This window comes from Tachypleus tridentatus, chromosome 6 (genome assembly GCF_004210375.1).
Source record: "Tachypleus tridentatus isolate NWPU-2018 chromosome 6, ASM421037v1, whole genome shotgun sequence".
NCBI lineage: Eukaryota > Metazoa > Arthropoda > Merostomata > Xiphosura > Limulidae > Tachypleus > Tachypleus tridentatus.
Window position 1 is genome coordinate 122749149 of NC_134830.1, and position 26692 is coordinate 122775840.

Here is a 26692-nt window from a genome sequence, read left to right on the forward strand (position 1 = left end):
ACTGCAGCCTCGTGATTACAGTATCGACTTGCATATCGTGAGGTCCAAATTTTGAGCTGAGATGTGTCTTTTTGGTTTGTTGATAATGAAGCACAAAGCTACACAATCTATGCTTTTCCCACCACAGGTAACAAAATCTGGTTTCTAGAGTTGTAAGTCTTCAGATACACCGTTGTGTCAATGAAGCACCACTTTGGTTGTGTGCGATTTATAAACTGTGAACGTCAAATTTCTGCCATTTGAATGAAAGTAACTGCATAGGGGAATAGTAATGCTGTCGACTAATCTTACTGAGGTTAACAGTTATAATGTTGTAAGCTATATTTTCAACGTTTTATTTTAGTGTTAAGTTAGTTCTAGAATACGTGAAATATTTTAAACATAACATTATGAAAAAAGTAGGACAGTGGCAACTATCAAGAAGAGAGCCATCAGATATAAATACTAATAGACCATTGTGTTAGTAAGTTAGCTGTGAATCAGTTAGGAGACAGTCGTAAGTCTGTACTATTATAAAGTTAACATCAGCGGCTCGATTCTTCGCGAAGGATATAGCAGATATCCTAATATGGCTTTGTTTTAAAGAAATGAATCAATTTTGTTTTCGACGGTTGTGTTCCAAAAAAGTATTTGGATTAGTATTAGTTAAGAACTTGTGCATATTCAGTTACTCGATCGATTAGTAGCAATATTATATAAGACGTTTATTTTCACTTTCATCATTATGCCTTTAACGTGGTATTTTTGTTTGAATGTTATTTGTAAACTTAAGCCTAGAAGTTACAGTAGTTCGTTGAAATATTACGAAAGAAGTAAACTAATTTATCACTACGTGGACTGAAATTATGAAATGTAGCGTTGTAGGTTATATTTTTGACATTTTAAGTTTTGTTCAATAGAGAGAGTCTTTTGTACGATACAATAACTACGTGAAATTTTAGAAAGGTTTAGACTTGGATTCTCAAACGTTCGTGAAACGGCGAACAAATTGAATGAGTTAGAATTAATTGGTCAAATCAAAATAAGTTAATGAGTTTTAATTAGACAGCATGTGTTAATGGGTGTATCAAATCGTACATTTAATTAGTTGTTCAGTGATCACGTGATAACGAAAAACCTAGTTGAAGTAAAAATGTATTCAAGAAAACTTTGTTAATCTGAAAATAACTTAGGAAGGTCGGAACGTTATTCTGCACTTTATAATAATTAAAGTTTTAATACGCATATCAGCCGTCTTGAGAATACATGTCCAGTGATCAAGAAATTAATTAGTATCTTTGCTCTTTTGTGAAAGCAGTAAATCTTTTTTTTTAATTAGTCGTTTAGTAGAGGGTGATAATAGTATGATGACAATGCTTTAAAAACAAAATGTTTGGTTTATTTTGAATTTCACCCAAAGCTACACAAGGGCTATCTGCGCGAGTCGTCTCTAATTTAGCAATGTAAGACTAGAGGGAAGGCAGATACACATCACCACCCACGGCCAACTCTTTTGCCAACCGTAACATTATAATGCCCTCACCGTTGAAAAGGCGAGCATGTTTGGTGCGACGGGGATTCGAACTCCCGACCCTCAGATCACGAGTCGGGTGCCTTAACCATCTGGCCATGAAACAAAATGTAAAAGTAATCCTGGAATAAATGGGATGCAGCATTCTAGCCACTCCCTTTGTTGAATCTGTATACACTGCTGGCCAAAATCTTAATGCCAATGAACATAAAAAAATATGTATTTTGCATTGTTTGACTCAACAACTTAACAACTTATTTGAGTACAGCTTTGAAAGATGAAAATAAGACAAGGGAAAATAAAAATAAATTTTTTTTTAGCATTTAATAGGGAAAATGTGAACACTGAAATTAGCCTAAATACTAGCTGGTAAAAAGTTTAAGACCGTACAGAAACGAAGCGTTAATCGGTAAATACCTAACGAAATTTAGTCATTCGTGTTCAAGCATTAGCGTTGTCAACATCTTCTACTGACATCTCCTGTGTTACATTGGGTAAAAAGATGGTAAAGGCGAAAAACTTGACAGAGTTTGAACGTGGCAAAGTTGTCGAGCTGCAAAAGCAAGGTCACTCTCAACGTGCCATCGCTGGTGAGATTGGGCGTAGTAAAACTGCTGTTAAAATTTTTTAAAAGACCCTGAGAGATACGGAACGAGAATTTCAAGTGGTCGGCCCAAGAAAGTTTCGCCGGCGTTGAGCAGGAGGATTCGACGGAATGTCAGGTAAGACACCAACTGATCGTCGGACCAGATTAAGGCCCTTACGGACGCAGAATGCAGCTAAAGAACAATAAGACGGCAGCTACGAGAGAAAGGCTTTAAAAACCGTAAATGTTTTCAAAGGCCACGCCTCCTTCCACACCACGAAACAGCTCGGTTAAACTTTGCTGAGAAGCACCAAACATGGGACGTAGAAAAGTGGACGAAGGTTTTGTTCTCTGATAAGAAAAATTCAACTTGGATGGTCTAGATGGCTTCCAGCGTTACTAGCACAATAAGGATATCTCACCGGAGACATTTTCTACACGACACAGTGGAGGAGGTTCCATCATGATCTAGGGTGTTTTCTCCTTCTATAGAACAATGGAGCTTCAGGTCATACAGAGGCGTCAAACGGCAGCTGGCTACATTGGCATGTTGGAGAGAGCATCCTTATTGACTGAAGGCCCTCGCTTGTGTGGAAATTACTGGATCTTTCAGCATTACAACGCTGCAATCCACAATGCCCGTAGTATAAAGGACTTTTTCATGGCGAATAACGTGATTCTTTTGGACCATCTAGCGTGTTTGCTCGAACTGAACCCCACTGAAAATGTTTTGGGTGGATGGCAAGGGAAGTCTTTAGAAATGGACGTCAATTTCAAACAGTGAATGATCTTCGTGAAGCCATCTTCACCACTTGGAATAACATTCCATCTAGCCTTCTGCAAACGCTTATATCGACCATGCCAAAGCAAATGTTTGCAGTTATTTGCATTGACGGCCGTGAAACTCACTACAGAGACCTCTTGTTGGGCATTTCTTACCATGTTTAGGACTTCTTTTTGGTATGTCTTAAACTTTTGACCAGCTAGTATTTAGGCTAATTTCATAGTGTTTACATTTTCCCTATTAAATGCTAAATTTTATTTTTATTTTACCTTTTCTTATTGTCATATTTCGAAGCTTTACTCAAAGAAGTGGTTGAGTCTAACAACAAAAAATGCATATTTTATCTTTATGTTCACTGGCCTTAAGATTTTGGCCAGCAGTGTATATAGTGCTTAAAGCTAATAAATATACATTTTTCATTGAGATATGTATGTAGTAGCGACTGGATTTTTTTCATTCTTATTTCAACATTACGTTTTTAAATATTTGTAATTTATTTAGTTTTGAAATTCGCACAAAACTTCTCGAGGGCTGTCTGCGTTATCAGTCCTCAGTTTAGCAATAGTAGACGAGAAGGACATTTCTGAACATTAAAAAGATACTGACAAAGAGTAACATTTCTATTGAGACGAAGTTAAAAGCTTACGTTGTTATGCAATACCAATTCTCACGTATACATCAGAATGTTGGACAACATCACTATGTATGAAAAAAAAAATTGAAGCAATTTAGTTGTAGTTATTAAGATGTATTAGACAAGTCACACCTCAAATGAAGATTGTTTTTTTCCAAAATCATGTTGCAGAAAGAAGTTGCTGACTAAGATTAGAAAAAGACAGCTGAAGTTTATCGGATACATTACAAAGAAGGAAGGAATTGAAATTTTGATCCTAACTGGTAAAATTGAAGGAAAGAGCGACTATAGCATACATATATTGACTTATGTCATGAGTCTCTCTGAATAGAAATTCTTTGTGTCTCAACGAGAAGAGATTTGTAGAAGATCCTGGCCACTAACACCCTGTTTGGACGTTGGACATAGACATCAGCTGAGAATATTCAATCTGTCACAAATAAGTTCATTATTTAATGCACGAGGTAATGGATTTTGTAACAGAAAGCCTTGCAGTATTTTGAATGACACTCGTTCTAAAGTTACAATAGTTTGAACTAATTTCTTAATGAATAGTGTGGAATTGCCTCAGAGATGAAGAAGAAAAATGAACAGAGTTGTCATGAACCTGGAGTATAAAGGTGTCGTCATTAAAACCATGAACACAAAACATATAATTCAAGTCAGGTGTGAAACTGTATGGATAGAACTTCTACACCACAAAACCATTATAAACAGTCATTTTAAAGAATATGTAGCACGTCTGATATCAAATCTTCACACCTATAAAAGTTGTGTAATTTTTAACTATGTTCATGACTTTTTTCCAATGGAATTAATAACTTAATCCAAATAAATAAAATATTTCATAATATTGAAAATGTAGATGCAGCTGCATTATGTTAGTTGGCTAGAGGACTTCCATTCGACAAAAAAAGAAAATAGCTTAGTCTCTCAACTAACATGGAGAAATATAAATGAATACGCATCTTTGGGCAGTACTTAATGAACTCATTAAGAAAAAGAGATAAATCCACAAAGTCCTGTGTGGACTATCAGAAGGTGAACAAAGCCACGAAGGATATATACCCACTTTCAAGAACTGGTTCTACTTTGAATGCTTTATCATAACCGAAATGATTTTCAATATTGGATCTGAAGAACAAATATCAGCAAGTGTACGTCATTGAAGCTAAAAAAGAGAGTACAGTCTTTACTACATGTAGTGGATTACAACAGTTTATTGTGCTATCACTTGAATTATCTGTTACATTTAAGTTACTGATGGAGTTTGCTCTTCTTAAACTACACTGGAATATCATACTCATGTACTTGGATGACTTGCTCGTTCGTTTGTTTTTTAAGAGCAAAGCCACACTGAACTATCTGCTGTGTCCATCATAGGGAATCATACCCCTGAATGTAACAGTGTAAATCCGTATACTTACTGCTCCTACACCGTGGAACTACTTGGATGGCATAGTCACACATGGGAAGACCTTTGATGAGCTGAGAGAAGTCATAATTCAGTTGACACAATATAACTTTGAGCTGAATATTTAAAAATGTGAATCATTCTGTCAACATGCACGATTCCTAAAATACACGACAAACGTAGAGGGTGTTTATACCTAATAATCTAAGATTAGATCTGTTCAGAACTGACTAACACTGAGAAACTTGCATGAGGTTAGATAATTTTTTGAACTTTACTTTTACTATTGTCGTTATGTGGAATCATTCTATGACAATATCTTGTCCACTATACAAGTAACTAGAAACGTCAAATAATATTTGTTAGACTATGCTGGTCATAAATAAGCATTCATTAAACTGAAGAACCAATTAATCACTACTCCTGTACTAGTATATCCAACTCTTCAATATTACCTCATTTTAAATGAAAATTCTAGCGATTTTATAGATAGAAAGAGCAGTGTTATGACAAATACCAAAAAATAGCATGTGATTGTTTACTATAGCAATAAATGAATTCCAAACAAAGGGGTTATTCTACAACTCGAAAAGAGCAAAGAAGTGTTGTTCGAACACTAAATTATTTCCGTCCTTACCTATATGGGCAAAAGTTTACACTTTATACAAATCATGAAGCATGGAAGTCACTCGTAAATGTTCAAATTCCAGAAGACCAGGTAGCATGATGGCCCAATATACTTCAGGAATATAACTTCAATTTTGTGTATTGCTCTGGACAGAACCATGGAAATGCTAATGTTAAAATCACATGCTCATGAAGGTTGTAAAGAAAACTGACCTAAAGTACAACAGAATGTAATCTAATCAGTGATGACGAGAAACCCACTTGTTGAAGCTCGTTTGGGCTGAAAACACTTTACATAGAAGAGTACAACAGAATGTAATCTAATATGTGAAATCTGTAAATGATGACTTATGAGCTAATATGAACTGACATTCAATTGAAAGATTGCCAAGTACAAGATAATAATTTGAAAGTTTGAAAACAGTTATTCTGTTGATCAAAAGTAGTACTTGCATTGGCAACTAGTTATTCTATACAACCAAAAGACAAAGGAGTTTATATCAGAAATGAGAAGACTCCATGAACAAAATCAACCACTGTGGTTATCACTTTTACATTACCTCTACGACCTTCCAAAAACTAGACACTTAGTAGTTAAGAAGACACTAAAGAGAGGACGATAGTGCTTCTATAAGATTGAATGTTGAGAATCTCTAGATAATTTGTGAAAGTCATGTGAACTGTGCTGTGAAGAAAAACGTCTACGAAATTACTGTTGAAGCATCACTTAAGAGAGTTGCTGCGAATGTGCTTAATTCTCTGTCATACAGTAACAGTGGTAATAAATATCATGATTGTATTTATTGTTTCATCAAACGATCAGAAGCATAAACTGTTCCTAACTAGAATGCTGACAAAAGAACTTGCTAAACAATTTGTTTTTCTGGATATGGGGTGCTTGTGGAACTTCCTTTCGACCAAGGATGGATACTTGAATGAACCTTATTCGCAGAAATGTGTCAGATTCTTTCGATCAATATGATAAAGACAACATCCCTTGACCAATCTTCCAAAGACGTTATAAAGAGGTACAAATATACAACTTTGAGTCAGTTAATAATTTATGTGAATAAAAATCACAAAACAAGAGATCAGATGTGTTCCACTGCTACTTAAGGTTGCTCTAGCTGCAGTTCAAGAAGCCACAGGTAACAAAACATCATCACTGGTGTTTTGGATAGAACTTAAATGGCTGTTCTCACACCTGGAGTGTAGTAATTTAACATATACAGTCATGTAAAAAAGTTAGGACACCCAATGAAAGCCTGTGTATTTTTGTAACATTTTTGGATATATGGATATTTAATCTCAATTTCAACAATACTGAAAGATTATAAGAATATAACTAAACAACTAAAACTGAAGAAAATACTTTTCAAAATCTTCTGTAAATGTAATTCTACAAAAATGCATATTCTAACCGAGGAAAAGTTAGGACACCCCCACATTTATTCCCACTTAAAATGGCTCAACTCACACACAGGTGTATCACACCAGGTGTACATGATTAGAAGATCGTTACTCAGCATTTTGAATGAGGCTTGCCCTATTTAAACCTCAGATATTTAGTCTGGTGTGCTCCTTACTGTTGAAGTGAGAGTGAGCACCATGGTGAGAGCAAAAGGGCTGTCTGAGGCCTTCAGAAAGAAAATTGTAGCAGGTTATGAGACTGGTAAGGGATATTAAAAAATCCCAAAAGATTTTGAAATCAGCCATTCCACTGCCCAGAAAATATTCAACAAGTGAAGGGCTTTCAAAACAACTGTCAACATGCCCAGGTCTGGTCGTCCAAGCAAGTCCACCCCGAGAGAAGACCGCAAGATGCTAAAAGAGGTCTCCAAACACCCTAACACGTCATCATGGGACCTACAGCAGGCTCTGGCTACTGTTGATGTGAAAGTGCATGCCTCTACAATCAGAACGAAACTGCACAAGTTTAACTTGCATGTGAGGTGTGCGAGGAAGAAATCTTTGCTCTCTAAGAGAAACATCAAGGCCAGACTGAAGTTTGCCAGATAGAATGTAGACAAAGACCAGGACTTCTGGAATAATGTTCTTTGGACAGATGAGTCCAAAATTGAATTATTTGGACACCAGAACAGAGGACATGTTTGGCATAAACCAAATACAGCATTCCAGGAAAAGAACCTCATACTAACTGTGAAGCATGGAGGTGGAAGTGTCATGGTTTGGGGCTGCTTTGCTGAAGCAGGACCTGGACAGCTCACAATCATAGAATCCACCACGAATTCTACTGTGTATCAGAGGGTGCTTGAGGACCATGTGAGACCGTCTGTAAGAAAACTAAAGCTGAAGCGGAACTGGACCCTGCAACACGACAATGACCCAAAACATGCCAGTAAATCCACCAGGGACTGGCTGAAAACTAAGAAATGGAGAGTCCTGGAATGGCCGAGTCAAAGCCCATATCTTAATCCCATTGAGATGCTGTGGGGTGACTTGAAACGGGCTGTACATGCAAGAAACCCCTCAAACATCTCACAACTAAAAGAATTCTGCATTGAGGAGTGGGGCAAACTTTCTTCAGACCGATGTCAGAGACTGGTAGATGACTACAAGAAGCGTCTCATTGCAGTTATTTCAGCCAAAGAGGGTAACACTAGCTATTAGGGGGTAGGGTGTCCTAACTTTTTCTTCAGTTAGAATAAGCATTGTTGTAGAATTACATTTACAGAAGATCTTGAAAAGTCATTTCTTCAGTTTTAATTGTTTAGTTATATTCCTAGAATATCTCAGTATTGTTGAAATTGAGATTAAATATCTATATATCCAAAAATGTTAGAAATATACACAGGATTTCATAGGGTGTCCTAAGTTTTTTCACATGACAGTATATATCGATAAACAATGGAAACCATTGATGTACACATGAATCTACCCATTAAATACATAAATCAGCTAGTGATAAAATGAAGTCACTGTCATCTTAATGTTGGTAACAATGAATCCTACGAAAGTGGTACACTATGACTTTACAATCTATACCACAAGAAGCAACTCTATAGTTAAGCAGATGTTGAGACGATATATTGAACTAGAACTAATTAATGATGTTGCATACTGAATCAAAACATCAAGTATCACGAGCGTCTGCAGAAAATTTTCCAGAGGGACAACAGATCTGTTTTCAAAGTTTTGCAACTAAAATCAAGAGGATAGGCAAACTCTCACAATCAAAGTTTGTGGCTTTGATAGTTGTTGGGTTAGTTTAAGCCACACTACAAATATGCAGCTATACATACTTCCTTAAATTTTGACCAAACGCATGCTGTCTCAAGGGATATTTGCAAGACTATACGAGTCTCTTCAATAACGTATAGCCAGTGTTACCAGCAGGTTGAGTCCGATCACACTGTTTAAATGTTCAAGAGATGTTGGCATTGCCTTATTTGTCTCTTTGATGGCATGAGTGACAATTGCAACATCCAATAAGCCATCATAAGAGAGGTTTTATATATATATATATATGTGTGTGTGTGTGTGTGTGTATATATACACAGGTAGGTGTCTAGAGAGTTTAAATAAAGCCGATGACAAACTTGGTAACTCCAATTAAAATTAAAAATTGTAATAAATAGATTAAAGATACGAAGTGAATAAAAAATCCGTGTACAGCTGAATGAATAAAGAATTGTTTCTCATTTTTTCAGGGAAGAAAGTGTCCCCTTGCCACCCTCTTTTCACAGATACCCACGACAGGCAGTTCAAGCCAAAGGATGACCACGATCATCTCAGAAATTTTTCGTGACAATAACTTCACAGAAGTTTCCCAGCAGAAATTTAACTTAGTTAAGATTCTAGGGTTCCTGTTGAAACCATCTCTGGTGGAAAGTTCAACCACCCACCTATGGAAAATTTCTATAGCAAAAGGACAGCACATAATGTTAAGGACAAGAAGTTATCCCATCTGTATACCACACACGTCAGAGAAGTCTTTAAGAACAGGCAGTTTAATGTAGAGTTTTTACTTGTTCTGTTTGGATACATTCTCAATTCAAGAAGGATCAATGTTGCAAGATCCATTTTAAATGCTTGTTTCTTAGAGGAGCTCGTCATTACATAATGTTCTTGAAATTTAGTGACTTAACGTGTACGACATAAACGTAAGAAATCAGTTAATGAGTCAGTAGCGAGAGTTATCACGTTTATTCCGCTATCCATTTACTCTGAGAGTTATATGCTTAGTTATCAAAACTAATGAAGTTAGTTGTACGTACTGCAAGTTTCAGAATTTCTGGTAAAATGTTATTTGTAATGTAAAAGTTTAGTTAATGTAACCTGTAACAATATTTTTGAAGAAAACCAAATTCGTGCTAACTACTTACTTTGGACTTGTTACATTCATCCAACAATAAGTTAAAAAAAAAAAAAAGAAGAAAAAAGCACACGATCCATTGAACAATATTTCTGTAGTTTACCGGGACACTTGACCAGTAAAGTTTGACTAACATTAATCTTTGCACGTTAAAAAAACATTTAATTACTGAATGTGATGTTAATGTTTATGTAATTTGGTTTTGTAATAAAACGAATTAAAAGTTTTAGCTGTCCTAACCTTCAAATTTAATATTGGCTGAAATTTATGGTTATAGTATAAGCGACATCTGTTTTTGACCCTCTAAGTCTAAGTGAATGAATTTAAGTTATATTTTGAGTTTTAAAAACTATTTTTACTTGAACCTTTTCACATCTTCATTAAAAACAATATGGTTTTGTTGTGTAAAAGACTTGTAATATTTACTGAAGTCTACCAAATTGCGATTTTCACTTAATACGTCAGAAATTAGTAGCACGTGAACCGAAACGAGCACAAATGGTTACGACGTTGGTAATACGAACCAATGCAGTGTTCGAAGGACGAAATGTGAAAAAAGAAACTTCTGGAAAGTTCGCTTTCTGTTTTACACCACAAAATGAAGGCTTTTAACGTTTTAAGACTGCTGATGTGCAAAGGTTAATCCAATATTTTGGTTTATTTAGAGGTACAGATTCCCACGGAGAAAACAAATAGGAAGGGATATTTACCCAACCTGTATATAATCTAGCACGAGTTAAAGTCCCAAAATCGTATCAAACGTCAATTTTAGTGTAAGGGAAGTAGCATGTATTTCAATCCTTGTGTACGTAAAACTCCTGCGCCATATAGTGAGTGACACCACAAACAAAAGCCCATAAAAAACTCTTTGGGTACCCTTAATCCAGATAATTGAAAAAGTAATTGATTCAATCAACAACTATTTCTCCATAGTAATTGTTTTGAATTTCGCTCAAAGCTAAACGAGGGCTACCTGTCTCTAATTTAACAGAGACTAGAGGGAAGGCGACTAGTCATCACCACCTACTACCAACTATTGAGCTACTCTTTTATCAACGAATAATGGAATTGACCATCACATAACATCCCCAAGATGAAAGAGCAAGCATGTTGATGTGACGGGGATTCGAATCCGCGTCTTTACAGTAATAAATTATTTAACGTTTAGTTCTGTAATTTAACAAAATAAATTACGTAGGACTAAAGAGCACAATCTTAACACCCTTCTTGTGAAGTACTTCACAGAAAGAAAAAAACATTTTCTAAACAAGTTCTTTCTAATATAGTAAAAATATGAAGATTAGCAATTACAACCACAGTATTTTCAGATATATTGGTATCTTTTGTAGACTACTGTAACTACACATCGCTAAGCCTAATTTTACATCTTGATGTAAAGCTACTATTTTCCAGATGGATGCCGAAAAAAAAGTATCAAACTACAAATTAGTGTTTTAAGGTCATGCACATGCAGCTCCCTAGATTATTTGTGACAACAACACTTGCCAAGAAGCAGTCCTAGAAAGACGTTAAGTGGCGTTCTGCTGGATATACCTCCACAGGCCAGATTTCCCGACCACAAGGTGGCCATTTGAGACTTAATTCTATCCGCAACTAATTGCACCTCCTGAAGAAAGGCTTTCAACAAAGTACTTTGTAACTTGTTAGACAAACTATGAAAGTTTAGCCAATTGCTTTCGTTTTGAATTTCATTTTGCTACACGAGGGGAGAAAAAAAAGCACTATCTGTCCCTAATTTAGTAGTGCAAGACTAGAGAGAAGGCAGATAGTCGTCATTACCCACCACCAACTATTAGGTTACTTTTCAATGGTTCCTACACCTTAAAATATTCCTAGTTGCTTGTACAATATTTGGTAGATTATTCCTAAGCAGAAGGGTATTTTAACAAGAAATGTTCATAAAATTTCTTGGTTATTTCATACATCCAATGAGATGAATGACAAGTTTAGGACTAATAATGTTGATTTTAATTTGAATCAATAAACTGGTGACAACACGAAAGATTTGTAACTACAGAACTTTTATTTAATACAGTACATTCAAAACAAATATCTAATCTCATTGCAGATCAAAATCAGAAATTTCCTTGATCCATCAGGCAGTTAGCCTCCCATAGGAGCAGGGATAGGGCTAGCGCCTTCATATTTATAGAAGTGATCTAAAAAATTTCTTAGAACAATTATGTGCCTGCTGTTGAAGGTGGAGCATTGTTTTATTAAGCTGAACTTCACAAAAATTACAGCACTAATTAATTACGACTAATCAAGGTTGCACTTTAATGCATTTTTGACTAACGATTAAAAGAATTTAACCTATAAAGTCATTTTTTTTAAATTATAAAACTTAACTTTGTTGTTATGGTAATAAAAATAAAATTGAAATCAACGTTAAATGCTTTATATTATTTAAGTACGTTTTTGGCAACATTAACTCCACCTAAATTTCAACAGCAGGAAATTAACCTCAGCAACCTTTTTGTTTAATAGATTTACCAGATCTTCTAGTCACCGACAAGGTTGTAAACACCTGTTAAACAAATAAGTCATGAGAAGTCACCCTTAAATTCATATAAATTAAATAAATTCAATTGCACATCTCAGACAACAAACAGAGTTAAGGAATACAAGTTGTATATGTCAATTAGTTCACTTTACACAAAAAATATTTACTAAACTTACAAGTCAATTCCATTTTGCACTTTTATCAGGTGCACTTAATATTGTTTCTTCCAAATGTATCTATTGAATGTAAACTTACCTCAGCACAAGTTGGATGGATTCCTATAGTTGCATCAAAATCTGCTTTAGTTGCTCCTTTCTTAATTCCTACAGCAAATCCCTGAGTCACCTCTCCTGCATTAGGCCCTAAGTAGTGAAACCCAATGACACGCTCCTGCAAAAACATGATGATTTGATTTTGAGAAACTTAAAATGTCAGTTCTACAACGAGTTGTAGAAATGAATGTAATTCAGGTTCCAATTATGTAGTGAGGACAGCATTTACAACAGATGTTTATGAAAATTGGAGAAAGAATTGGAAAAATAACAAATTTTCTGCATCATTAAAAATAAACTTAAGTGGTTTTTGAAAATGAAAAATTAAAATTTCCTTAAGAGCCAGTAAAAATAAAAAAACAACAACAACCAAGATTTTAATGTTTTTGTATAAAAGAACATTTATTGTTTTGCTCATCTAGGAGTTACAGGAGTTAAAACACACCTCACACATTCCCTATCAATACCCTGCACCCAAACAATACAAAAAACGTGTTCACTAACTGATTATGTTACACTATACACACATGGTACATACGCTCCTTCAGTATAGAGTTACACCACACACGAAACAGCCGCATGCTCCCTCTATGAACAGTAATTGTATGCTTACATTTTCTGTTTTGAGACAAATGAGCTTTGCATAGCAAACATTTTCACTTTTCTTTGGTAGTGTCCACTCTAGAGGCAGGAAATTGGTATGGTAAACCTTGAATTGTTGGAATATTACAGAAAATTAGATTAAAGATTTTTTTTTCAGGGATATTAAAATACATAATTGCTAAAAAGTTAAATTGCAGTAAAAATAACGAAGTGGGTATATGTGCAAAACGTTAATGTAACAAGTTGTGTTTGAAGCAATAAACAGTGGTATTTTCAGTGGTAGTATACAGTTTGTAATGAGAACCTTTTACAGAATATCAATGTTTAAGATAAAACAACTTATCTTTAACAAATGAAATTAATATGTAACCATTCACTGCAATAAAGATACCTCAATGTTTTCATCCCCATACTTTTGTATTGCCTGTTCTTCAGGGTATCCAATACAACCGTACTCCAGTGGTGTGAAGACTGTAGTTGGTACATTAAGATAATCACACTATAGAAAAAAAAAAAGGGTATATTTAACAGTTTAAAACCACTCAACATAAAAGCATGTACACAAAACAAACAACTAATAGTTTGTCACAGTGTCAACTCCCTCCACAGATGTACAATGAAAAAAATGATATTAAAAATTAGTTTTAAATGTCAAATGTTAAAAAGAGGTGCCACAGTTTTAAAGTTCTACCAAAAAACTTGAAACTGTTAAGTTTTAAGTTTCAATTACTTTTCCAGCGAGGCTTTGTTAAATTACCTGCAATTCTCCATTTCCATAAAGTCGTCGAGCTAACAGAATTCCTGCTTCAATTGCGACAGGAGTTAGTTCCAACTTGCCATCTAGGATGTCTCCTATTGCATAGATATGTGGAATATTTGTTTGCTCTGTTACAGTTGGTATTTTCCCATTTCTGTGAAAACAAAAGTAAGGAATGGTAAACAAATTGTTCGCTACAACAAAAACAAAGGTTTTCTAAAAGATTTGTCACTAAGTTAGGAAATCCAAGTGTCAAGAGAAGGTTGTCACACAATGTAACTATTGACAGTTATAATAACAAGGAATAAGGATATAATACATGTTTGTTTTTAAACGAAAAAACCTTTGCAAGTTATTGACACAGATTTTAAATTTCAGTTAGATTATTGACTCTCTCTCTCTCTCTCTGTGTCCGTGTGTGTAACTTTTGAAGTTATACACATTACATTTAGTATATTAAGAAAAGTTTTTGAAAAATTCTGCTTTTGGCTTTGCTTTGTAGAGAAAGATAATGAAAATAACCATCACATTTGTGATTGAAGGTAAATATAAAAATTGTGTTTGTAGATAAGTAAATGAGAAGAGCTGCAGTGTACTTACTTTGTATTTACTTGTACCCCAGCTACATCGAGACCAATACCAGAGGTGCATGCATCTCTTCCAATGGCAAAGATTACCTGAACACAGAAGAAACTACCAGTTCAACAAAGCAGTGAGGATTAAGAACACCAAGTTCAAGAGTCAAATAGGGTTATTTATCAATAGTCGAGCATTATTATAAACTTGCATCGCTACCTCCTGTAGTAAAAAATTGGGTACATTATTGGAAGAAACAAACTTATCACATCCATCTAGATCTAATGTTTCACATGTACAAGAATCCATAGTTATATTTACTTTGGGTAGCCATTCTGGGACTGACTATAGTGATGAAACTTAATTACCAGAATTACCAAACAATATTCTGTAGACACCAGATATACATCCATCTCGTAATGGAAACTCCAATTGATGGACTTATGATGGCAAACTCAAGGAAATGTTTTGGGTAGATAAACCTCCGATACTAACTACAATCGAAACGACACCAACATACACACTTACTGTATCATAATCTTCAACAATTTCCTCTCGAGTCAACCATTTTTCCCGTAACCCTTAATTTTCCAGGCTGTCCTGGCTCAATTTCTTCAACCTGTAAACAAAATTGAAATAAAAACTTCTAATTCACAAACTAAGTAAGAACATGGAGGAAATAAAAATTAAAGTAAGTTTATTTCATGTAATTATTATTAAATGAAGTAATTAGAAGTTAATTAGTATCTAAATTTGAAATTACATACACATTTTAATTATTCTAAGTGTAGAAATTTGTAATAACCTTACAAATAAATCAACCACTGGCAATTAAATGGTATTTTTAGACTGGACATTACTGAATTAGGTCAGATGCATTTCAACTTGCTGGCAAGTGTAACGAAGCCTAGTTTTAATAGCCAATTTAATATTTCAATAAACTGAGTAGATATGTACACATTAACCGAGATGAAATAGTCCCTCCTTGCACTGTTAACCTTACAAAAACTGACCTTTGTAGGAACACATGGCCGAATGAACTTTATTCCACAATGCTCAGACATGTGAGAGCCAATCCTTTCAGCTATATTCTGGTCAAATCCTCTGAGTAAAATGGACCGAACCATCACTGTGACATCTAAGCCTATTCCTTTCAGAAAACCAGCACATTCCAAAGACACATAGGAAGCCCCAATTAACAATGTCTTTCCAGGACAGTGTGGTAAGGAAAAAAGATCATCACTGGAACACAGGATAAAAATCACTTAAAGACATCCATAGGTTTAGTTCACACCATCCCACTCATCTTAAACAGGTACATTCCTTACTATTAATTGTTATTTACATCATTTTCTGAAATCATTTTCTTTGACTTAAGCTTTTCTCCTATTCTTACCTGGTGATGCCATATTCTTTAGCTCCTGGACAATTAGGATATCTCGGTCTTTCTCCTGTGGCAATGATGAAATGTTTGGCAGTGTGAAAACTTTCCTTTTTTCTCTTATCAATAGCCTGCAAAATGTTTAGATCAGACTTAATATCTCAAACTGTAGGCCTAACTGGAGGACACATTAAACTTAACCAAAAATACAATCTTAAAATATTACTGTAATTATGGAGCATCCTCCATAAACAAACTACATTCTTCTGCTCATTTAACTTTGGTTTGAATTCTCTGGTCAAACAACTTCCCTTTGTACATATGTTGTATTCCTGTAAAATATCTTAAATTTTCTGCTTACAAGAATTATGTTCATTCAGTACAATGTTTGATGTATGAATGTATAGACACTTGAAAACAAATGTTTGTAGTGAATCCAAAAACAATTCATAAACTGCATAACTCAAATGGTTTTCCAATAGGCATTGTAATATTAAGTAATACAAATAGAACCTAGCCAGTTTTAATCTTTCTTCGTACAGAGGAAGTATTTGACTAGAAAACAATTAAACAAGACATTATTGTGAATATCCCATAGTTTAAAAAGATTACAGTAATGTTTCAGGTATATGAATGTTAAAATTTCCTACAGAACTTCTAATGCAGTAAGTGAAAATATAGGTTACTTAAGTGATACTGGTTTCATCATTAAGTAGTTAACAGTCCACATACTTACCAATATAAGACCTGTGTTTAGTTAAAGTGAGAAATTCAATAAATACAAGAATATTTTAAAATCACACAAACTAAAGACAAGTTTTGTTTACAATGAAAGTAAGTACAGTAATAATTGAAACGTTTTGAATATGTAGTCACTATAGGAGCAACTGTACATTCAACAACCATAACATGTAACAATAACCCTGAATATTAGCTTAACTTTCGCAACGGTACTTTCTACTTACATTATCCAAATTATTTATTTATATAGTTGCCCCCTCTCCTGAAAAAAAAAAAAAAAAAATTAACAAAATATTTGAACATTAATTCAAGTATGTAAATGAATAAAGTTTACCTTAATCTTATGTTCCTCAACAAACTCTGCACGTGCATTGAAATACTTTACTTGTTTCTCACGTAGAGCCACTCGATAACCCCAGTTGAGAGATCCTATGTAACTCTGTATCTCTTCCGTCATTTTATTCCACGAATGCTGAACTAAAGAAACAAGAAAGTGTTATACTCTCCAATACTTGTTACAATGTTAACCAAGCAGAAAGTTAAACAGGAATAATTCGGTCAACAGTCAGTGGCAACAATGTTACAGTTCGAAGTCCATAACCACATGAGAAGTGTTGATTCTGACTGACTTGTTAAGAAAAACAAGTATTTACACAAAATTATCAAACATAACAAATGTTAGGAAACCACTGCTGGCTCAAAGAACCCAATAATGGGTTACAACACATCAAAACTTACTATAATCTGGTACATCCCATCCAAACTTCTTGGCTTCTTCAAGGGATTCACCTACATAGAGAAATATAAACAAGCTTACAAACAGTTTTGGCTTCTCATTGAACAAAAAATATAGAGGTCATTATGTACAAATAAACTGCTAAAAAGTTAAAACATCAATTGTAAATACACTTAGTCTACACTTTAGAAAAAAAATTTGTTGTTTATGTTTGAGAATTGAGTGCAAAGCTACATGAGGGCTACCTACACTAGCTGTTCCTAATTTAGCAGTGTAAACCTAGAGGGAAGGCAACTAGTCATCACTACCCATCACCAAATCTTGCTAATGAATAATGGAATTGATCATCACATTATAATGACCCTATGGCCAAAAGGGCAAGCATGTTTGGTGTTTCAGAGATTCAAACCCACGACCCGCAGACAAGTTGAGTGCCTCAACCACCTGGCCATGCCGAGCCAAAATAAATGTAATCAGAATTAAAGTTACTGTAACAAAGGAAAGAGGGTTTAACAAAGACATTAAATTCTCACCTAGTATTGCTGCTCTGTGCATGAGTTTCTTAGGGATACATCCTACATTCACACAGGTCCCTCCAAGTCCTGCAAGGAACATATTAGACAAAATACAAGTACAGTTAAATTGATATCTTCATAGGACAAACTATTAATAATCAACCAGAAGTGTAGAGTTTATTAGTGTACAAAAATAGTTCTCATTATTCCAGTTGGATGTGATTAAACTGATTTAAAAACTCTTATAATTAACTAAGATTTCAGAGAAAAATCAAATTACCAATACATAAAAATTAAACAATCAACCCTGCCTATCACCTGAAGGGTTGATAACCATGGAGAATATTAAACAAGTTCATATTACAGATTTAAAACAGTAAACTCATTTTTAAAAGATGTATCCAAGTAGTTATGTAAAGATCTGCCATGTTACGAGGATAAACTAAACTAATTTTTACTTCAGACAAAACATTCCTACAAAACTTAAATTTAATTTTCAGCAATATCATCTGCCATTTCTGCTTCACTAATGGAAAGATACATTAGAACAAACCACAGCTCTGGAATGTTTCTTGGCTTTAAAATTTTTGTGTTTGAAAACTACAGTAATTTTATATAACATGACATGAGGTAGGCTTAATAACCAAGCATAAGCAAGTAATTGTAACAAGATCTGTTGTTGAAATAGATGAAATTTAGATGTATTGCTCAAGACTTTTTGGTCCAGCAGAAACATTGAAGTAGTCTTAATTTCTGTAAAGTTCACAGCACTAAATATATCAAGAGAAAAATGAATTTCCAGAGTGAAGTGATAAACCTCTTACATACTTTGACACAACAAATGGAACAACAGAATGAGAGGAAATAAGGTTTGGAGAAGACAAGTAGGTTCCAATTATGACTGGACATTTGCTTTTTTAACAAAGTGACTGGATGATGGAACAAGTTGTTTCAGCAGCGGTGGATGGTTACAAATTTAGGAGGGGAAGAATTACAATTTCTTTATAAAATTAAAGGGTGGATAAGTTTTCCCTAAATAGACTTAACATAGCAATATTCTTGCAGTTTTTTTAAGAACTGATATATAAAAATAATTAATCTGAATTAGTTTATTTTACTTTTGTCTATGGTTTTTAGTTGTGAAAAGATAAACTACTAGCATCCCATACACCAAAGACAAGTTCCACAATTTAAAGTGAGAAACTTTGGAAGAAATACTAAAAAAAAACAAAAAAAACTTGTGTTTAGGACTTACCCCACGTAGTTCCTTTTGGTGTTGGCGTCACAAAATCAAACACTGCCACTTTTTTCCCAAGCTTTGCAGCTTCCTGAATGAACATTTAACATTTTTAAACTACTATAACAAAAATTACATTGTTTACAGGGTGTATAAACAAACATACTGCTTTACGTGATAGCTTTCATAAATTATAGACAAATAAATGGTTAATTTAAAATTAAAACTAAAATGCACGTTAAAAGGTTTGAACACATTTTATCATTCAGTGTACCCTCTAGCTGAAAAAAAAACACCTTTGGTATTATGTAGCTTGCAGTTTCCTTTTTTGAATAATCTTTAAATAGTTTACTGTACTAATGTAGTACATTCTGTTTATAAACTTATGTAAGCAGACTTTATAATTACTAATACACTTCTATAGACGTTTTTCAATTACAGTTACCATATCGTAATCAATAACTCAAATCCACAAATGTATCTACAGAATTAGAAACTAAAAGTACAAAAATAAACAGGAATTGAGCTAGCAAACAATAAATCTGTCATTTCATTAGATGTAATAAAAAGTCTAAACTAAGAGTTTTCCACTTAGAAAGGAAAGTGTCAGCAAGTTTATGATAAAGAAATTTATCACCCAAACACACACACACAAGGTAAAGAAACTAATAACTAAGCTTCAGAGACTTATCTATGTTAGGGTGGTCCTTATTTGCAGGTAAAATATTGAGATTAAAACTCATTCCATAATTTTGTTCCTATGTACTAAGAAAATTCAAATAACAAACTTCATCCATTTTGGACCAAAGTCAGAGGGTGAAGTTCTGTACTAATAATCCAGTACCCTTATATACTATACAATATAAAAACATTGATGAAGTCAAGATGGCAGGGAAACAAGAATAGAAAATTCAATTATACACAGATCATCCATAGATTACCAAATTTAATGTTATACTGTAAAATGAACAACTACAAAGTGGTAAAGGTCACTCAGTTCAAATGATCTCATAGAAAGAAAGATGTTTTAACTCTGTTTTCCTTGATGACAATGTAATGATAAATTGCAGACCAACAGTCAGGAATAAGACTTTCAATTATAGTAATATTAAAGTCAAATATACATATTATGGTGCAACATTAAATTGCAACTCCAAAAGTATGTAGGGACAGCCTATGTATAACTGTTGTCCCTAAATTATTTCACATTTACAAAACTTTTTTTTTGTTATTTGTTTTGATACTTTTATACCCAAACAAAACACTAGAGTATTCCATGAATGTGTAATAAAAGTTCAATATTATGCGTGTTGATTTGTATTTTACCATTTTATCTCCCTGTTGACACTGACTAATGTATGAAGCACCAAAAAGCAACTTTATCTATTGGGTGATAATTACTATTTTGTCCTCCATTTCAGCAAAGGAAATGCTTTCTGTAATAAAGCTCACTTCACAATAACATCACTTACATTAGAGTCATGATTTTTGTTTAAATTACTACAACTAAGAAACAATGTTGTGCATTGCCCAGAAACAGTGGATTTGGGTTTAAACTGAAATTTTTGATAAAGTAGTTGCAAAGTTGTTTTAACTGAAATAAGATAAAAGATAAACAAATTGTTTGGTTACCTTCTGGTTTTATATCTTAATAAATTCTTACCTTGGTTTTAGGATATTTAGGTACAGAAACAAGTGTAAATGAGTAACAGTCATATTCTGAAGCAAGAATTAATTTTTTAGTCAAGTACCTTGACCATCACTATGTACAGATTCAACCAGTTTTACAATAAATGGATTATTTTAACATGCTTAGTTATTGATTATATAATTTCACTGTTAGGAAAGGGTCTTCTGTAATATAAACAGTTCCTTAAGATACACGTGTATGCTTAATAAATAGCCACATCCCTTTCAGTATTATAGTTTACCATATTCCAGTGTTGGACTATCTGTAGTCCTCTCTAAAACTCTTATGGCTCAGGGCCCTAATACAGAAATTGAGTTAGAATTTTGAGGCATTTGAAAAGATGAAATCTTCAGCTGAAACATCTTCACACTTCCTTCTAAAAACTGTACCAATAGGCGCTCGTTGAAATACCACAGACATTTAGCAAACTTCTGAAAGGATGGAATTCATCTTCTTACTTAAACCATTTTAAGAAGTTATACGACCATTGACAGACAATGGACCACTCCCAAAGACATTCAAATAGAGTTAAATATGTCTTGGAATCCTCTTTATTCATGGCTAGAGCTTAAATTGTCCCATAGACATTGAGATACTGTTGACACACAACACTTTAGCCATTCATCATGCATAATGCAGTGCTGCAGATGCTATAAATTACACTGCATAAGGAAGAATGCCACAATCAAAGGTTACAACTAGTTTGAGAAGCTCTTGTCACTAGGTGGATTTACCACAAGTTACCTTATAGCAAACTGAATCAACTGTCCTTAATTTCTATATTTTCTGCTATTTAATCATGGTCATCTGCCATCTCAAAAAGGTCTGGTCATGTATTCTCAAGACTACTAGAATAAATTAAAATTCAAATATTTGGACCAGAGGACAGTATCACAGTCTTAGAAGCTGGCACAAAAACAGAATATTCTAGAAGTAAAATGCAAGAGCAAAGGTTATTCATTATGGAATATTCTTGAACATTCTTAATAATATGGAATACTCCAAAATATGCCACAATAATCCAGAATAACTTAGAAATTTCTAGATAAAATGCAAGGTAAAAAGATAAAATTTAGTAAAAATTCTTGATATTAGTATGCGTGCATGCGTGCCATCCTAATTTATACATTAGACATGTACAGTTTTAAATTAGGCACCAGTTATGCAGAAACAACTATCCCCAAAATCCTTATCTCACAGCTACATGGGAAAGAACATACTTTTGATGCTGCAAGGCCTCCAGAGCCTCCACCTATGACAATCAAATCATATTCATATTGTTCATCAGTTGGCCTCAGTAACTGGGCCAATTTTCCACTGCTATAAGCAGCATGAGTATCGTCACAACCTCCAAGGTAGACTCCGTTGATGAACACTTGAGGAACAGTAGTACGGCCAGTTTGTGCTGTCAACTCAGCCTGAATGTCAGAACCATTTCCTACAACAATACAGATCAATTAGTGTCATTGTTGCTACTAAGGAAAATGTATAATGGTTATAAAGAAGCAATACTGATGTTAAAATTAGTATTTGAATAACCATAAAAGATATCAATTATAAATAATAATAATAAATAAAACAGATTAATACTTTGTATAAACTTACTAAAAAGTAACAAAACAATACCAAGTTACACATACAAGTCAAAATAACTACTGTTAACAATAAAAGTTTGCTTGTTAGCAAAAGAAATTTATTTTGTCAATTGAGGTACTGGTTTATGGAATAAGTTGCCATTGGGGGACAGTGAAGGCAAGCATTTAGAACAGTTTAAGAAAGGAGTGATTTTCTGTAAAATAAAAGTTAGGTTTCAATTTCTATAGTTTTTCATAGTGGGTGTACAATTACATGATCGCAGAGGCTGGTGTTTACAGGGATCAAAAACCTCATCCAAGGCATTTTAAGGAAATCCTTAACATGAAAAAAAGCAATATGGGGAAGGACAAAACATTAACTAATTAAAAAAGATTTGAAGTAGTTCTTTTCAGTTTTTTTTTTTTAATAAACAAAAATCAGTTGTTTGCCATTTATTATAAAATTCTCATTTCTAATAAGTTTACTAATTAACAGTATTTCCATGTTGATCAGTTTGTTCAATGTTAACATGATATTTTCATTAAATATTTTAAGATTATTATATAATAAATTATATTTAATTAGATGCATTTTAGAAGAGCATAAACACTGCTATTAAGTAAAACATCCAGTCTAATTTGCTTTAAGAAACTGAAATACTTGAAAACAAATCTGTTTGAAGGTTTTGAATATCAAGCTCTCATGAATGCTTTAAAACCCACAAACACTTTCTTCAACAAGACTTCCCCCCCCCATTAGCTACAAAGTGTAAAAATGACTTATCTAATTACATGCTGATTTCAGATAAAGATTATGTCAAACATAGAAGGAACAGCATCAGCTCAACTCATCCACAAGACAATAGGAATAATGGTGTTCATGCATGAACAGTTAATAATTAAGCATAAGGCATGCATTTGACAGATACTAAATGGAATAAGGATATGAACACAAATGCCAAGGAAAAATTTATTTAGTTCCAATATTTTGTACAACACTAACAGAGAACAAAAACAGCCTTTTCATCTTGTTCTTATGAAATCAATTAGCAGCTCCTACTTCTGATAGCTAATGAATTCTTACGTTTCTTATGTTAAATTCACTTTTTTTTTTTTTTTTTTTTTATAAAAGTGCATTTTAGACTTAACTAACGATACAACTGAAGATCGAGTTTCTTTTGGCTGCAAGCTCTATCAAATCGTTATGCCTACTCTAATTCTTACTACTTCGTACACTATACAGTGTTAGTGTTAACAGTAGAGAACCTAAGCGTAATGATAGTTGTTGGTGCTAATAACTTTACCACTTACCTAGTTCATCTAATTCAAGACTGAAATATGGAGTGTCAAGTGACTGAAAAATCTTCTTCACCTAAATACAGAACACATATTTTAGAGTAATCTTTTCTACAATAATTAATAGTACAAACTGTAATTCACCAGTAAAACTTGTATACATAAAACAAGATGCAAACATGCCAAATTATTAATCAAATACTTTTCTTAAAGAAATACTAATATAACTAATTTAATTCATTAAATGTTAACTATTAATTATTTTAAAAACAACTCACCTGCCTACAAAACCCACAATAAGACTTGCTAAATAACATAACTTGGTTATCCTTAACATGGCGCTCAATAAGGAGTTTCACATTCTCCCCATGATTAATAACAGGTGCCATATTCTTCTTTGAAATTAAATTAAAACTTATAACTGAACGTTCTTACACAATATTAACTTCATCAACTAAACAAAGTGAACTCTAATTAATCCACCTCACTCTTCACGCAACATACTACAACTACTATTTTTAACTCTTAAATAACACTACCAATCTATGCCGTGCACCACCTGACTTTTAAGCGCGTTACATACAACGCCCTCTCGAGAAGAAGAATATGAGCCTTATCATTCCGTTACGTAACTACAGGATACAGGTAAGAAACATTTAAAAGTTGACGTCAGCGGACTTGCTCCGAAAGAATGTATACAATTTTTATTAGAACGTGATTACCACTTACAGTCTTCTCATAGTCAACCTACACATTGAATAAAATACTTTTTTTCGTCATAATTAAAAACAATTAATTGGAATATTAAAAAAACTGAAGAAGTATTTAAAAACTAAACTAGGTCAAACAGGATATATAATCAGGGGCATATGAGTAAGTGGGGCAAAGGTCCCGACGCACAACTAAAAAGGCCCATAAATATATACATATACGTTTCATATAAAAAAGAAATATAATAATAAAGAAAACGGTAAAATATATTTTGCAATGTTGGAAAACAATATAACTCAATCGAGTTTTTATAGCTGTTTAATAAACTATAAACTAACTTTTGATGACGGCTTTTAGGCTATATGCTAAAATATAATATAAAGATTAAACAAGGCAGTTATGAAGAAAGGAGGTAAAACTTTGCTTTATAAATATTGCACTTGAAAATAAAATCGACCCCGTTTTTATTATCTTTTATCGTTAATTTCGCCACGTTAAGAACATAAAAACAGAATATTTTGCAATGTTATGTGAGATTGAGGAATGGGCCGATGGTGCTGTGTGTGAGTATGTTTTCTTATAGCAAAGCTACATTGGATTATCTCTATAGGGGTCCGTAATGTCCATATGCCACTCTTGCCCCATCCTGGAAAATGAGAAACTTAATCGTTTCTTTATTCATTCGACGTTGGTATATGAATTTTGTATTCAATTCACAATTTCACATTATTTTGTCCATGGTTATATGCTGAGTTAATAGTGACGAGACGTTATATTTTGAAAGGATGCATTTGTATCCCATTTTAATTGTTTTTTTGAATTCTAAAATTTTGTAGAGTTTGAGATACGTCAAACATTTATATTCACCAGGGATAATTGAACCCCTGATTGTAGCGTTGTAAATCCAAATATTTACTGCTGTCCTACTGGGAAACACCTATTTATTAGTATAGGCGATTTAATATAATATTTAAGTTATATTACTAATAATCAATAAGATGATTTCAGTTTGGTATCCTCACTGTTATTGATATTTTCAGCCGTTAAAGCTGAAAACACCTCACAAGGTTCGGTCAATCCAGGAATCTTAGGTTAGTCCTAATTTCATATATTTAGCTATTAATGCAGAATAATAATTATTATAAATAGTAAATATAGAATTAAATTAGAAACAATAAAAAAACAGCTGCATTAAACGTTCTAGCCAACAATGTTTACCTACATTGTGTTAAAAGTTGTACTTGACTTGCCAAGTTTAATATATTTAGATGAATCTTAAATCTATGAAAAAAGCTAATAAAGTGAAATAATGTTTTTTATGATGAAATAATTCCAATTAATTATAATAAATGTAATAACCGATTATGTTAACTAAAGCAGTCTTAAAGAAAGGATAGAATGGAAGTTACCTACTATTTTTGCTTGTTCTTTTAATTTCGCGCTATCTGCACTATCCCTAATTTAGCAGTGTAGAACTAGAGGAAAGGCAGCTCATCAACCTTATACCCCTGTCAAATCTTGGGCTACCCTTTTACCGACGAATAGTAGATCGTTACTTATAACGCCTGAGAAAGCGAGCATGTTTGGTGTGACGGGGATTCAAACCCGCGATCCTCAGATTACGAGTTGAACGCTTTAACCCACTTAGCCATGCTGGGCTATCGGCTGAAAGAGCGACCCATTAAATGAGAAGCTGAAAACATTAAGATTGTTTCGAAATGCTCGTGATATTATGCAAAACTACGAAGCCCATTATTGAAAGAAAGTAAATTATTCACTCTTCCGGAAAGTAAAAAAAAATCTGAAGTGTCCTTTACTTGAAATAATTCAAACCCACTTTTTAAAACATTATTTGATTGCAATAATTTTGAAAATGTTCGTATAAATGATCATCACTTTATATATACACTTTGTTACAAAATAGTCGTTGGCTTAGTATGGCCAGGTGGATTAAAGCGTTCGATTCGTAATCTGAGGGTCGCAGGTTCGAATCCCGGTCGCACAAAACATGCTCGCCCTTTCATGCGTGAGGGCGTTATAAAGTGACGGTCAATCCCACGGTGGGTGATGATGACTAGCTGCCTTCCCTCTAGGCTTAGACTGCTAAATTAGGGACGGTTAACATAGTTAGCCCTCAAGTAGCTTTACGCGAAATTTAAAACAACCAACCAACCTTCAGCCCATTTTC

The 26692-nt window shown here is 33.7% G+C and overlaps 2 protein-coding genes across 2 annotated transcripts; one reads left to right on the forward strand and one right to left on the reverse strand.

The window, feature by feature from the left end:
• The first annotated feature begins 195 nt into the window (after positions 1–195).
• Positions 196–9659, forward strand: LOC143253508 (uncharacterized). Its single transcript, XM_076507518.1, has 2 exons — positions 196–313; positions 9227–9659. The coding sequence occupies exons 1-2, from the start codon at positions 272–274 to the stop codon at positions 9533–9535; spliced, it is 351 nt and encodes a 116-aa protein (XP_076363633.1). The 5' UTR covers positions 196–271; the 3' UTR covers positions 9536–9659.
• Positions 9660–11916: 2257 nt separating this feature from the next.
• On the reverse strand, positions 11917–24408 carry LOC143253505 (thioredoxin reductase 1, cytoplasmic-like). The gene is given in 17 exon segments (XM_076507512.1): positions 11917–12439; positions 12671–12805; positions 13301–13396; positions 13682–13789; positions 14048–14201; positions 14648–14724; positions 15152–15178; positions 15180–15242; positions 15637–15865; positions 16020–16135; positions 17080–17222; positions 17484–17534; positions 18015–18083; positions 19252–19324; positions 22144–22361; positions 23809–23869; positions 24072–24408. Coding segments are annotated over 17 exon segments (1794 nt in total). The 5' UTR covers positions 24183–24408; the 3' UTR covers positions 11917–12376.
• Positions 24409–26692: the final 2284 nt, after the last annotated feature.